Genomic DNA, 13,097 nt, shown 5'->3' with positions numbered 1-13,097 from the left:
TATTCTCAAATCTTTTGCATAAGAAAGGTTAAACTCAAATCATAAAAATAATGAAGGAGGAGACATAGATACCAGGTCAAAGTGTATGATTGTAAGTTCATTTTACCTTCAGCCATTTGTCGACACACTTGGCATGAAACTCATGGCTGCAGGGCAAGACTCGAAGTAGTTGCCTTAATTCAAAATCACACATGCACACTACGCATCTGTATAAAATGTAGAAAAAGGGATAACTGCTGATTAAGTTTTCAACAGATTATTACATGGTGTGGTATTTTAAATTAAGTGTGGAGTACAGTTAGTTGGCCAGTGAGGTGGTGCTGCTGTGCTCCCAGAGTCTCTCAAGACAGGGCATAGGTTTAGGGTGAGAGGGGAAAGATATAAAAGAGACGTCAGGGGCAACTCTTTCACACAGAGGGTGGTATGTGTATGGAATGAGCTGCCAGAGGAAGTGGTGGAGGCCAGTGCAATTGCAACATTTAAAAGGCATGTAGATGGGTATATGAATAGGAAGGGTTTGGAGGGATATGGGCCAGGTTTTGGGATGTGGGACTAGATTGAGTGGGATATCTGGTCGGCATGGACAGGCTGTACCGAAGGGTCTGTTTCCGTGCTGTACATCTCTATGACTCCATTACTTCAGCCTCCACTTTGCTGATTTCAGGATACTTCTTTCCCCCGCTAATCTCTGGCCTTCCTCTCTCTCAATTTCCACTTTTGCACCAACACCAAGCCCTTATTCTTGGTCTTCTTTCTTTCTGACTGCCTCTTTGTTACATATTCACTATGTTCTGATCTCCTTTAACTGGTTCTCCTCTACCTTTTCCCAGGTCACCAACCTTTAACTCCTCAGGGTCATCTTTTTCTCCTACATGAGCTCTGATCTCTGGCTTTGATCCCTCTGATTGGTACTCTGCTTCAGCACCACTCTACCAACCCTGATCTCCAGGCCAGTCCTAATCCTAGTCTGGATTGGTTTCCCTTCTCCATTCCTACAGACCAAGTCTCCAGCCTTCTTTCCCTAGAATACCTCTGTTTTCCTCACCCTGCCCAAGACTGATCTTCTATCCTCTTGTTCATCACACTTCCCCATTCTTATTGAGCCCCGATCTCTGGTCTCAACACTTCCTGATTGCTGGGGACTGTCCACATGGGTCTCTGGCTGCAGCCTTCTGATGCTTGTGACTTGTATCCTGTGATAGCTGGCCAGCTTGCCAATTTAGTCAGGTGCTGGGTGGGAAATAAGAGAAAAAAAATTATGAGGTCCTGTTATTAAAATTGTGAGAATCTCTACATTTCCCATCTACTATTATCGCCCTTGCACCTTTCCTATAGATAACTGGACCACAGTTTTACCCACATTTTAAAAATAAACAGCATCAGGAAATAATGAACTGGAGAAGCACAGCAACTCCTCCTTACTGGCCAACATTTACTCAAAAATACCTTTGCTTTGTTGAGTTTCTTTATGAAACAGTGTTCAGATGAGGGAGAATAAATAAAACTAGTTGGTTCATGGAGACATGGGTTAACCTAACCTGTTACAAGTCAAAGAGTTTATCATAGTTTATACAGTCATAGTCTACTTACTGATCTTAAGATATACCTGCATTAGAGCAAAGACTCACCAGGTTGTTTCCTGGAGTGGCAGATTTGTCAAAGGAGGGGAGATTGTATCTATTAAGCCTGGATTCACTAGTGTTGAAGAATGAGAAGGGATTTCATTGAAACGTATAAAATTCTGACAGGACTGGAGAGACTGGATGCAGGTATAATGTGTCCCTTGGCTAGGGGTTCGAGAACAACAGGTCACATTGTCGGTACATGGTTGACCATTTCTGACTGAGGTGAGGAGAAATTTCTTTACTCAGAAGGTGGTGGATTCTTTACCACACAAGTTGGTGGAGGCCAATTCATTGAATATACTCAAGAAAGAAGGAGATAGATTTATAGACATTAAAGGCTTTAAGGGGTACGGGGAGGGAACGGAGTGTGGTGCAAAAATAAGACGACTAACCATGATCAAATTGAATGGCTGAACAAGCCTACTCTTGCTCCAACATTCAATGTTTCCACGTGTTTTTGCAATTATTCCAAATATAAAATGTTGTCAACATCATGTTATGTGTAATGGCTAAAGTTTACAGTTTGTAAATCAATGTCCAGTTGATTTGTCTCTTTACTAAATTTAGTAGGGTTTAATTACATGCACATCTGTAACACAAAGTAGCTAATGTAGAAAATTTATCTTCTAATAAAGCAATTAATTCAGCACTAAAAAATGTATCCTTGTCCCATGAATAGTTAGCATCCAGAAAATTCATGATTATCAGTAAAGGTATGTTAGTGCTAGTAAAAACACTTACTTTGAACTAACTGGAACTATATCTTTCCCATTTGATCATAATTATCTCTCCTACTTTTAAAGGTAATTGTGAATATTTGACACAAGCACCAACAAAATATGAAAACATTGCTCACTTTAAAATCTAAGATGGTTATTTTTGGTGCATTCCAATCTTACTGTAAAATTATTATCAGATATACTTACAAAGTCTGCTCTGACTGGTGGTTGTTAGGGTTAAACCTATAAGATGGAAGTTGTTCGATGTCTGCTTTTGTAAGTCCACGTGGTTTGGCTTCTCCCAGTCGTTCTGCTAGGTTAAGAAGTGCCTATATTCAAAATATGCAGCATTTAGTGATTTATCAGATGAAAGTTATTGCTTGATTTCAGCACTCAACCAACATTCAGATGTGAGAGTATTTTACTTATAATGAATTGTTTAACTGCCTGAAATTTATTTAAATCAACAGACGTCCGAGATGACTGGAAGATTTAGTGACTGTTCATATGGAGGCACATAAATACATGACCATTATAAAGTAAATCTTGTTTTTACACATGTCATGCATGTATTCTTCCTACATTTAATTGAGAGAATAAATGTGAGACACTTTCCACCACATGAAATAAAGTTATTTTTCACCTACATTCCTTGGTCATTATCGCAAAATGCAAGTTTACTAACGGATTTCAAACCTTTACGTGGAATGTACGTTACTGAGGGTGGGAGAACATAGAACCATAGGAAAAGGCCATTATGCTTTTCCAGCACCACTCTAATCTTGACTCATAATCTACCATGTCTATGTTAATAAAAAAAATCCAATATATTGCTGAATATACTCTCCAAATAAAGACCATATATATTTTCAAACTTGCATTTGCTTTAATCGTGTTATACCCTTGCTTGACTGCATGCTTATCTATCAGTTCACTGTTGGAGCATCTCCAGCAATCTCTTCTTTCACACCCCTCACATTTCCTCTGAAGATGTCACGGATCCAAATGGCCGTTCTCCTTTTGCTTATTACAGGCTGACATCACTCAGACAGGAGATCAGCGTCAATATATTTGGTATATCTCTCAGTCATCTATAATCAACCACTCCATCTCTGTTTTGTCAGACAAGGTGCCTTACATCCATTCTTGAATAAACTGAAATTTTTGATTAATCATTCAGAAGATATTTGGTTCTCATTATAATCTCCTACTTCTATCACTAATTACTTTCCCTTTCTTTACTGTTGTTTCAGATAGAAGCACACATTGCAACGTCTGCATATTTGAGTCTTCCAATGCCATTTGGTTTTAATTACAAAAAGACCTCCTAACTGCACCTCAAATATCATTCACATCTATAACACCTGATGCTAAAATCACCTTTTCTTTCAACACTTTCTCACTTCACAAATTTCATCTCAAACCAAAACATTGCTCCACTATTCTCTTTTCCCCATTATTAGTATTTTTTCATTTCATTAATAGAATGTAAGCATCACCGGCATTAATTGCCAATCTATAATTGCCCAAGAGTCAAGCACATTGGTGCGGATCTGGAATCACATGTAGGCCAGACCTAGTAAACACATAAGTGAACCAGATGGTATTCTATGACAAGCAACATTGGTTATATGATCATTATTAGCCTAGCTTTTTATTCCAGATTCTTTTATTGAATTCAAATTTCACTGGCTGCCATGGTTGGATTTCAATCCATTCCTCAGATCATTAATAAAAGCCTCAGAACATTAGCCTGGGTTTCTGGATTATTAGTCCAGAGATATTATCGCTATCCACTGCATCCCTGAAATTATGACTTCAGTTGTCATGGTGCCATTTTCTGGAATCCCTTTCCCAACCTTTCCTTCCCAACTTTAAACTCAACCAGTTTGACCATGTTTTACCACCTCTTCTAATACAGAAAATTTAGCAATGCACCTTTCTTGGCCAGGCTAAAAATGTACTCATCTGGAAGCAGATGCGTTTGCACTTCTGGATGTTTAACTTTATCCCAATTTGGGATAGTTAAAATAACCCAATGCCATTGGCCCTTTGTTCTTACAGACTGTACCTTTGAAGAGAAATCTGCAGGTAATTAAAATTGCACAGCGGCCTGCAATGCACAAAGAATTCCAACATTTCTTTTCCTCCTCTTACCTGATCCATAAGGATGCTTCCTAAATGTAACCCCTACGTTCTACTGCCATCATGGAATCCTTCCCTAATAGCGTAGTTCCCATGAATTCCCATCCTTCCTAACATTTCTAATTATAGCATTGTCAGTTGTATTCTCTATTCAAAACCTAGACCATGTCTGTTACACTCTTTCACAATTAGCAGGTGCTTTACACTTTCCAATTGTGTGCTGAATGTTCTTTTTTGACATTACTTGTTTACAACTCAATTCGGATTCTATTTTAAAGCACTGGCCACTTTGTCCTAGTATCTTTAATTATATTTTTACATGCTTATCTGTTACTGTCTCAAAGCCTCCACTGACCTTTCTCCCCTCGTAACAGCTGCTCATTGCTTATTTTCTCCAAGTCTTCTATTCCCATTCCAAATGCCTTATTAATTCTGGTCTCAACATCAAGTCTCTTGCCTCGGGTTTGTACATCACTAATTTATTAGATTAAATCCCCTCCACTGCCCTTCTTACCCTATCAGGTTTTGGTAATATTTCAGTTACAATGAAATTTAGGCTATCCATGCTTCAGAACTGACCCCTTTTGATCGCATTTCATCTTGTATTGAAGAATTATTTTTTGTTTAATCATCAAGAAAACCTTTCTGTCCACAAACTTCCCTAGTCTCAGTTTCACTTATTACACTAACCTCATAGTTTTCCACCTCACCATCTTCGACATCCAATTCCAAACTAAAAGCTGGTCCCACAGCAGGGGGAACTGGAAGCATTGATCTGCTCAGAAAAATATTATGCATTTGTTTAAAAGGAATGTAATAAAGATCATATTTTAAGTGCCGTGCACTTTACAAACAAACAAAAATTGAAGGTTTTATTTTAATATAATCATAACATTCAGTGTTAAAATTTGGCCACCAGAAATAATCTATTGGCTGACAGCATGAAATGCACAAGTTTTCATATAGGTTATAGCGAGCCTAGATCAAAAGAATAATAGGTAGAAAGTTAGGAGTTGGAAAGGAGTGGAGGGAGGAAGGAAAGGAAGGAAGGCAGAGAGGAAGACTGGAAGATCAGCAGTCAGCCTGCAAACTTCAGACAACTCTGCCAATAGCCATACCACCATGTAGGCTGGAAACATTAGTGGACGGTTGGTCTTCCCTTCAGTGGGAGCTTTGGAGCTGATTACCAATGAGATTGGTTCTAGCTCCAGAAGTCCTGGCAGTCCCATGATGAATGTACTGTTAGTTTCTGGGACCCAGCTAAGTAATGGGAGTTGAGTGGGATTTGACAACCTTATGAAGGAGTGACGAGGTGGATTTTAAATGTAATGCAGGGAGGAAGGAATTAAAAAGCAAGGTACCCCTAATGTGAAAATGACACCCTCCAAACACTCTTACACACTTCTAAAAACTTGTTTTAAAGTTAGCATGCCCACTCCGGTCTGCCAATGTCAAATGTATAATGTCAGAGGAATATTTTGACCAAATGAGCATTTAGCAAGCTCAGGGTGATTGCAAACCACACCTGGTATGGTAAGCTAGAGTAGTGGACTTGTGACCCAGATGGTCAAGAGGTCAGATTTTTCTGCTTTATTAGACTGACAGGTGAGAATCAAGAGCATGAATTTAAACCATGCAAGATCAGAAAAAGACTGGATGTTACACGTTTGATTTTTTTCCCCCACTGCCCAGAGTAGTAAGTCTTTAAAATGCAGTGTGTACTGAATTGCTGCATATCTTCTAAGGGAAGCTGGATTGGTTGTTTAGCAGGCAGAAACTGCATCACATAGAAGGCCAACAAACTTAGGAATTTGTAGATCCCTACCACTGTGGCTCATTAATTTTGATCAGGCAAGAAACATGAACTACATGTAGCTCTACTCCAGACTATAAGGTTAACTCTCAATATGTGCCAAGACAGCCTAGCCAGTGACTCAACTGTATAAATAGTGTCATCATTCACCGTCATCACTTTCTTAAGGCATCGAAGGCTCGGCAACAAATTTGGCCTTGCTTACAAAGGCAGCACAGTGCTCATTGTTTATTTATGCCAAGCCTTCTGTTCCATTTCTAAAGCACAGTGGTTAGCACTGCTGCCTCATAGCGCCAAGAACCTAGATTTGATTCTAGCCTGGGGTGATTGTGTGGAGTTTGCGTGTTCTTTTCGTTTCTGCCAGGTGTCTGGTTCCTCCCACAGTCCAAAGATATGCACATTAAGTGGTTGGGTCATGGTAAATGCGGGGTTACGGAGATAGGGTGGAGGAGGTGAGTCGGGGTGGGATGCTTATCAAAGGATCCATTAGCTCCAGAGTTGTTAATCTCTTAAGGCCTTAAGCTCTGGAAATTCTTCACCACTTTTTTTACTTTCTGTTTCTCTTTTATATGATCTTAACACACAGCCTACAGTCATAGTCCCTAATACCTCTTTATATGGCACTGTGTTAAATTTTGGTCGCTACGAAGCAACTTCAGGTATTTTATCGTGTTAAGGGTTCTATATTGAGAGATTGGTGTTGTTCTGTGGTAATGGCACTAATAGAGATGGAGATTCTTTGTAACCCTAGCAATTTATTTACTTTTTGTTGAGATCACTTGGTGGGGGGCACGTCCATTACAAATCTTTAAAGAACTAATTTTGCTCGCCCACTCTGTGGTCTGAGGCATAATAACACAATATGTCACTTACTATGAATTAAGGCCACTGAATGTTGAACATAGAAATCAGACATGGTTGACTTGGAAGCAAACATGTGACTGAAAAAATATGCTGACGCTTGTCACAATTATGTTATGTAAAGGAGTATTCAAATCTATCAACTGCATAGTAATGTTTACACCATTCCATTCAACTTCCTTTAGTAAAACACATTATAGTAACTTTAGATGATTAAAAGAAAGTTAATCTAAAAAAAAAGGATCCTTCGTCTCTTTAAGTGACAACATTGAACCATTTTAAAACACGGTTGTATCTCTGGATAAGGGTCTATTGTAGAAGATTGTAGTCAGGGTGACAAAAGTTTTTTCTGATGTGAGCTTAAAGGAGAACACAGTGCTGGAAGTGGAAGAATCTAGAGAAGGAATTCCACTTAAAACAAAGGAATTCCAGATATTTAAAATGCATAAAGGTGCTGCAATGACACTTAAAAGTTTGGAGGAATACTTGAAAACCAAATATAGAAATTCCATATTAATAAAGTAGTGTTAAGCCTCAGTGAAATAGATACTGAAGTAAAAGGGCACAACTGTAGTAACTACAATACAATATTATATCAATCCAAAATGTTTCTTATTGCTCCTTGTTTAACTCCTAACTACTGTTGCATTTAATTGGTAAATGATTTGGAATAATCTTGGTTAAAATTTAAGTAAATTATTCTGATCCTCATTTATATTTAAAAATTAGGTACCCCAAAAATCTTAACTGAATTTTAATATTGCTGTTCACTTTGGTCACCTTCACAAACACCTAATTATGGACTGGAAACTTTGAAGAACCAGACGCAAAAGCTAAATTTAAAAGAAAAATTGAAAAATATTAAAATACTTGAGCAATGTAGATGTTCAAAATTTTGAGATTCCTTCCCAATTCAGAATAAGCTTGACATTAACAACAAGACTCAACCACAAAGAGTTTTCTCCTGTTCAGTTTTCAGCCTTACGCAGTAACCTTTTATTCTGCATTGTTATTGTTTATCAAAAAATGGTACCATTACTCCAAGAGTACAGTAGATTGATCTTGTGCAACATTTGATGCATGAGAGGGGAGTGCCCAACGGAAAAGAAAGCTTCTCAGGTCTCAGATTGATGGTGCCCAATGACATGCCAAGGCATACAGATTTAAACCCTCAGCTTGATGCTAGTGTGTGCAACTTTAGCTAATTTCAGGCTGAAGACAGTGTTGAAACATGCTTTCTGCATTTGGCTTTGGAAATGTGGAAAAAAAGATGTCAGTTAGGATTTGAACTCTTAAGAGAAGGCAGCTGCATTCAGATTGAGTGAAGACGTTATTGTAGGTATGAGCTATTTTTAAATAATTAATAATCTTAATTTAATTAAGTAATTAATTATATAATATTGTTTAATTGTGGTTAGTTGTTAAGCAGTTTCTACAGGAAAGAAATCATATGACCAGGTCAAAAGTGCATTTGTTATGTTTTTATTGCTTTTTATTGCTCAGGCCAATGTAAACTTAGGCCGACAGATGTGAGAATATTTAGCAGTCATAGACCCTTACTCCAAGATACAACCGTGTTTTAAAATGGTTCAATGTTGTCATTTAAAGTCTATAATAGGCTTTTCTGCCTTATGCTTATTTTGAGTTATCATTTGTTTTAGGTGTCAGCAATTATCTGGGGACACACATGGTGGTACAGTTAAAGGATATTGATAGATTTTTCAGAATTCTTAGTCTTTGGGGGTCATAGTTAATCACTAAGAAGTGAACTACATACTCAAAGCAGATGCATTAACTGTTCATTGGTGCCATTTTATCTTGGTAAGGAGCTATGGAATTGGTAAGCTAAAGGGGACAATCTTATACAATGATTGGCATATTGAAGAATGAATGAGGAGATAGTAAGAAGTGAGTTGACTTTTAAGAAATCAAATTAGAAATTAGATCGATATTGTTTAGCCAATCCAAGACTGACAATTAACTAAATAAGAGTTCATGTAGAAATATCATGCACAGTGGGTAGTGGCTAATTCAGATTTCCAACACCTGCAGTTCTTTGTTTTATTTCATTATCCTGGGTTTTAGTGGTATAGAGTATAGAAGGATGACAGAAAGAAACCTTCAATCAAAAGAACGCAAGAGATAGCATCCCAGACAACATGAAATTGAGCTAATATTTCATTATGAGTCAACTTATTCCAAAAGTTTCAACTCTTTTGAATTTGTTTTCATGAAAACTTAATAAATTCTGGAAAACTTATGAAAACATTTCTGCACCTTGAATGGGTCATGTAACTAATCAACTAATAAACGTTAGATTGATCTTTCCAACAGCCAATCGATAATTGCACTTGGCTTCAGTCTTGCAAATGGAGACTAATTTCAATACAAATTTTAAAATTAGGATACAAAGCTCTGCAACTATACCTTTGCGTAACTTATTGGTGCCAGCAATGGCAATGATTTCAACCTTGACTGTGTTGGAACACAAAACGTAAGCTGGAAATCCAACACAGCACTGAATGAGAAGCAGAAGTGTCAACTATTAATGCGAGGCTAAACAGAGGTACTGTCTGCTTTTTCAGATGTTTACAATTTAAATCATAAGGTAATTAGTTCTACTCATCTAATTTAAAATCAGGTCATAAATCTGCAGTAGATTTCTGCTTAATTAAAAGAGAAAGGTGAATCAGAACATAACTTCAGTATAAAAACAGAGTGGAAAGCTGTTTATTTAGGCAACAGGAACGTGTCCCCACCTCATATCCTTACCGAATCAAATGAATGAGGAAATTGAAAAGCTTAAGGTTACAAAGATGACAATTAATTGCAGAGAAAAGTGCTGGAAATACCAGTTTGAGAAAATGACTTTAACCTAATTTCTAATTAAAATTTTGGTCTAAAGACTGATTTGCTAACTTTATATCAAGTCTGTCTGAAAAAAAACCATCAAAATACATATCTAGAACTAACAGGAACAACTGGGGGCCAAAGGGATTTTCATTTACTGCTTAGCTAGGGTGATGGAGGTGGGGATGTCTTATAACAGAGTGGTAGTGTCCCTGCCTCGGAGTCAGGAGTGCCAGGTTTTCAAATCTCACTCCAGTACTAGGTGGCCAAGAAAGGTGTTTTCGTAATGTAAACTTGTAAATAAGCTAGTGGCAGAGTAAGAAAGATTCCTGGATAATTTCATGTGATTCTAAGAAACGAAAGGTTCTAACAGCACTTTCCATTACCTCAAACTATAACATGCATATAAAAGCATATACTGATACAGAACTTGGCCTCTTTGGAGGCGGCTTGGTGCAGCTGATTGGATAGCCAGTGTGGGTCAACCAGGTTTGGTCCTCTGGTCGGCGTGGATTCAGGACTTGCTTCTCTGCCCTACCAATGGTGAAGGTCATAGCAATGTGGATCTGACCTGCCTACAGGCAGAAAACCCCAGAAATTGTGAGTAGTTGTGAGGACAGCACAGAATTTCCCATTTATGTTTTGCAACCTTTGTAAATTGGAACTAATGCTCACGAACATTTACCAAGAGTTGAATACCTAGTAGCTCACTCACTAGATGACTTACTGTGCAGAGAGCTCAATTTTGCAAAATTGATCCTAATTGTAGACTCCAAATATATGATCTGAGCACAAAATTATAATTGTTGATAACAGCCAGAAACATGTAGCAGAGATTTGTTTGGATTTTGTGATTCTGTAATCTTACTGAATAAGAATACTAAATTTTAATGATATACAAGCAAATACAAAGAAAACCTATGATATTACAACCTAAAATGTATTGGAATTGGACTGTACCATACCATACTAAAATACACTGTTTAATCCTTTAAAATCTTTCAATTTTGAAAAGCTTCTTTAAATTTACTTCATTCCTTCCTCTCTAGAACAAAGAGTTTGTACATTGGTTGAACCACTGAATATGTTGCAAATTTTTAAGTATTATACATGAAATACTTAAATGTCACAGTACACTAATAAATTGCAAGCCACTTTGAAAGAAATAAATTCACTTACAGGAAATATGGTAAGAAGCTAGGGTGATAAGGTGGAGGTGGTAAAGGTTGCTGCGAACGATATCTGCGTCCTGTCAGTCTTCGAGGCATGAAATGAGGATATGGCTGTTTGAAAGAAAATAGCAAATCAACAAGATGCATAAGTAGGAATTGAGATACATCATTGCAAATAATAAAATCCGCAATTGTACTCAACTATTTAATGAATAAATGAGCTTGACATAAAACATCCATGGTAAAATGCACTTACTGCCAGATAACAGTGAAGGTTACAAAACAGACAGCTTTACATACCACATTTATTTATATACTGGGAATAGTTAGTGATTGCACACAGGTAAGAAGGATTGCCTGTAGATACAACTATTTGTGAAGTAAAAATGCAACAGAACAAAATGCCCACCAAAAAAGTGACAGCATTACCTTTTCATGGATAGATTTTATCTTAGTGAGCTTCTTCAAAATTAAGCATCATCACTTATTTACTGCAAAATAAATAATTACTGAATGGTGTGTAATTTGCATTCTCAAAATAAATGATTACGTAACATTGCAAAATCCCCAAGGATAAAGCTTGTGTTCAGACAGTAAACCTGAGTTGTAAAAGTGGTACATTACTTTCAGAACGATGTAACAGAACATAACAGCATAAAATAATAAGTGCAGCAGCCAACCTTTGCACCCTTAAGCTTGCTCTGCCATTCAAAAGGTCATGACAGATCTCTTAGTGGTCTTAACTTCTTTTCCTGTTTGTTCCTCCATAACACTCGATTTCTTTTTCGATCTAACTTTGCCTTAAATATATTGAATACAATAATAGGTGGAAGAGCACATTATGATGTGGACATAAAGAATCTGCAAGGGAAAATAGGTTGAGTGACTGAGCAAGAACTTCGCAAGTGCAGAGCTTAATGTAGGAAACTGAGAGGTAAAACACTTTGGGAGGAAAAATCAAAAGGCATACTATTACTTAAATGGAGAGACTCCAAAAGTGCAGTTCAGAGGCATCGGTATGTTTTTTGCATATGCAACACAAAAAGTTAGCAAGCAGGTATGGCAATAAATGAAGTTGGCAGCTGGAATTTTGTCCTTTATTGCTAGGGAGTTTGAGTTCAAAAAATATTGAAGTCTTGTTACAACTGTACAGGGTGTTGTTGAGGCTCCATCTGGTATATAGTTTATAGTTTTGATCCCCAAGTTTTAAAAAAGGGTAAACTGGCATTGGAGGCAATTCTAAAAGACAATAGTCACTTGGCTGATTCCTGGGGTGATTAGTCCAACTTATCAAGAACAGCTAAACAGGTTTGGTCTTCATTCATTTGAGTTAGAAGATTGAGGGATGATCTTAGATTCATAGAGATGTACAGCAAGGAAACAGACCATTCAGTCCAATTCGTCCATGTCGACCAGATATCCCAAACCAACCTAGTACCAATTGCTAGCACTTGGTATTATTCCTTTAAACCTTTTTGTATTCATATACCCATCCAGATGCCTTTTAAATGTTGTAATTGTACCAGCCTCCACCACTTCCTCTGGCAGCTCTCATCCTTAACCTATGCCCTCCAGTTCTGGACTCCCTGAACCCAGGGGAAAGACTTTGTCTATTTATCCTATCCGTGCCCCTCATGATTTTGTAAACATCTATAAGGTCACCCCTCAGTCTCGGACGGTCCAGGGAAAACAGCCCCAGCCTATTCAGCCTGTCCCTATAGCTCAAATCCTCCAAGCCTGGCAACATCCTTATAAATCTTTTCTGAACCCTTTCAAGTTTCACAACATCCTTCCAATAGGAAGGAGATGAAAATTACATGCAATATTCCAAAAGTGGCCTAAGCAATGTCTTGTACAGTTGCAACACGACCTCCCATCTCCTATACTCAATAAAGGAAAGCATACCAAGTGC

General features: G+C 37.6%; 1 protein-coding gene across 7 annotated transcripts in view; it reads right to left on the bottom strand.

The window, feature by feature from the left end:
- The window catches only part of LOC140491490 (E3 ubiquitin-protein ligase RNF38), a 399,192-nt gene that overhangs the window by 15,073 nt on the left and 371,022 nt on the right, over positions 1 to 13,097 (bottom strand). For 5 of the 7 annotated variants that reach the window (XM_072589767.1, XM_072589776.1, XM_072589784.1 and 2 more), the window contains 4 exons: positions 11,193 to 11,296; positions 5,180 to 5,264; positions 2,552 to 2,673; positions 107 to 206 (listed from right to left, as the gene is read on the bottom strand). In XM_072589767.1, coding sequence (XP_072445868.1) covers positions 107 to 206; positions 2,552 to 2,673; positions 5,180 to 5,264; positions 11,193 to 11,296 — 411 coding nt within the window. Of the gene's footprint in view, positions 1 to 106; positions 207 to 264; positions 1,231 to 2,551; positions 2,674 to 5,179; positions 5,265 to 11,192; positions 11,297 to 13,097 lie in introns of those variants that run through there. The other 2 variants (XM_072589758.1, XM_072589747.1) reach the window with 2 other exon arrangements.

This window comes from Chiloscyllium punctatum, chromosome 2 (genome assembly GCF_047496795.1).
Source record: "Chiloscyllium punctatum isolate Juve2018m chromosome 2, sChiPun1.3, whole genome shotgun sequence".
Taxonomy (NCBI): Eukaryota; Metazoa; Chordata; class Chondrichthyes; order Orectolobiformes; family Hemiscylliidae; genus Chiloscyllium; species Chiloscyllium punctatum.
This window is presented reverse-complemented; position numbering and strand designations above follow the sequence as displayed.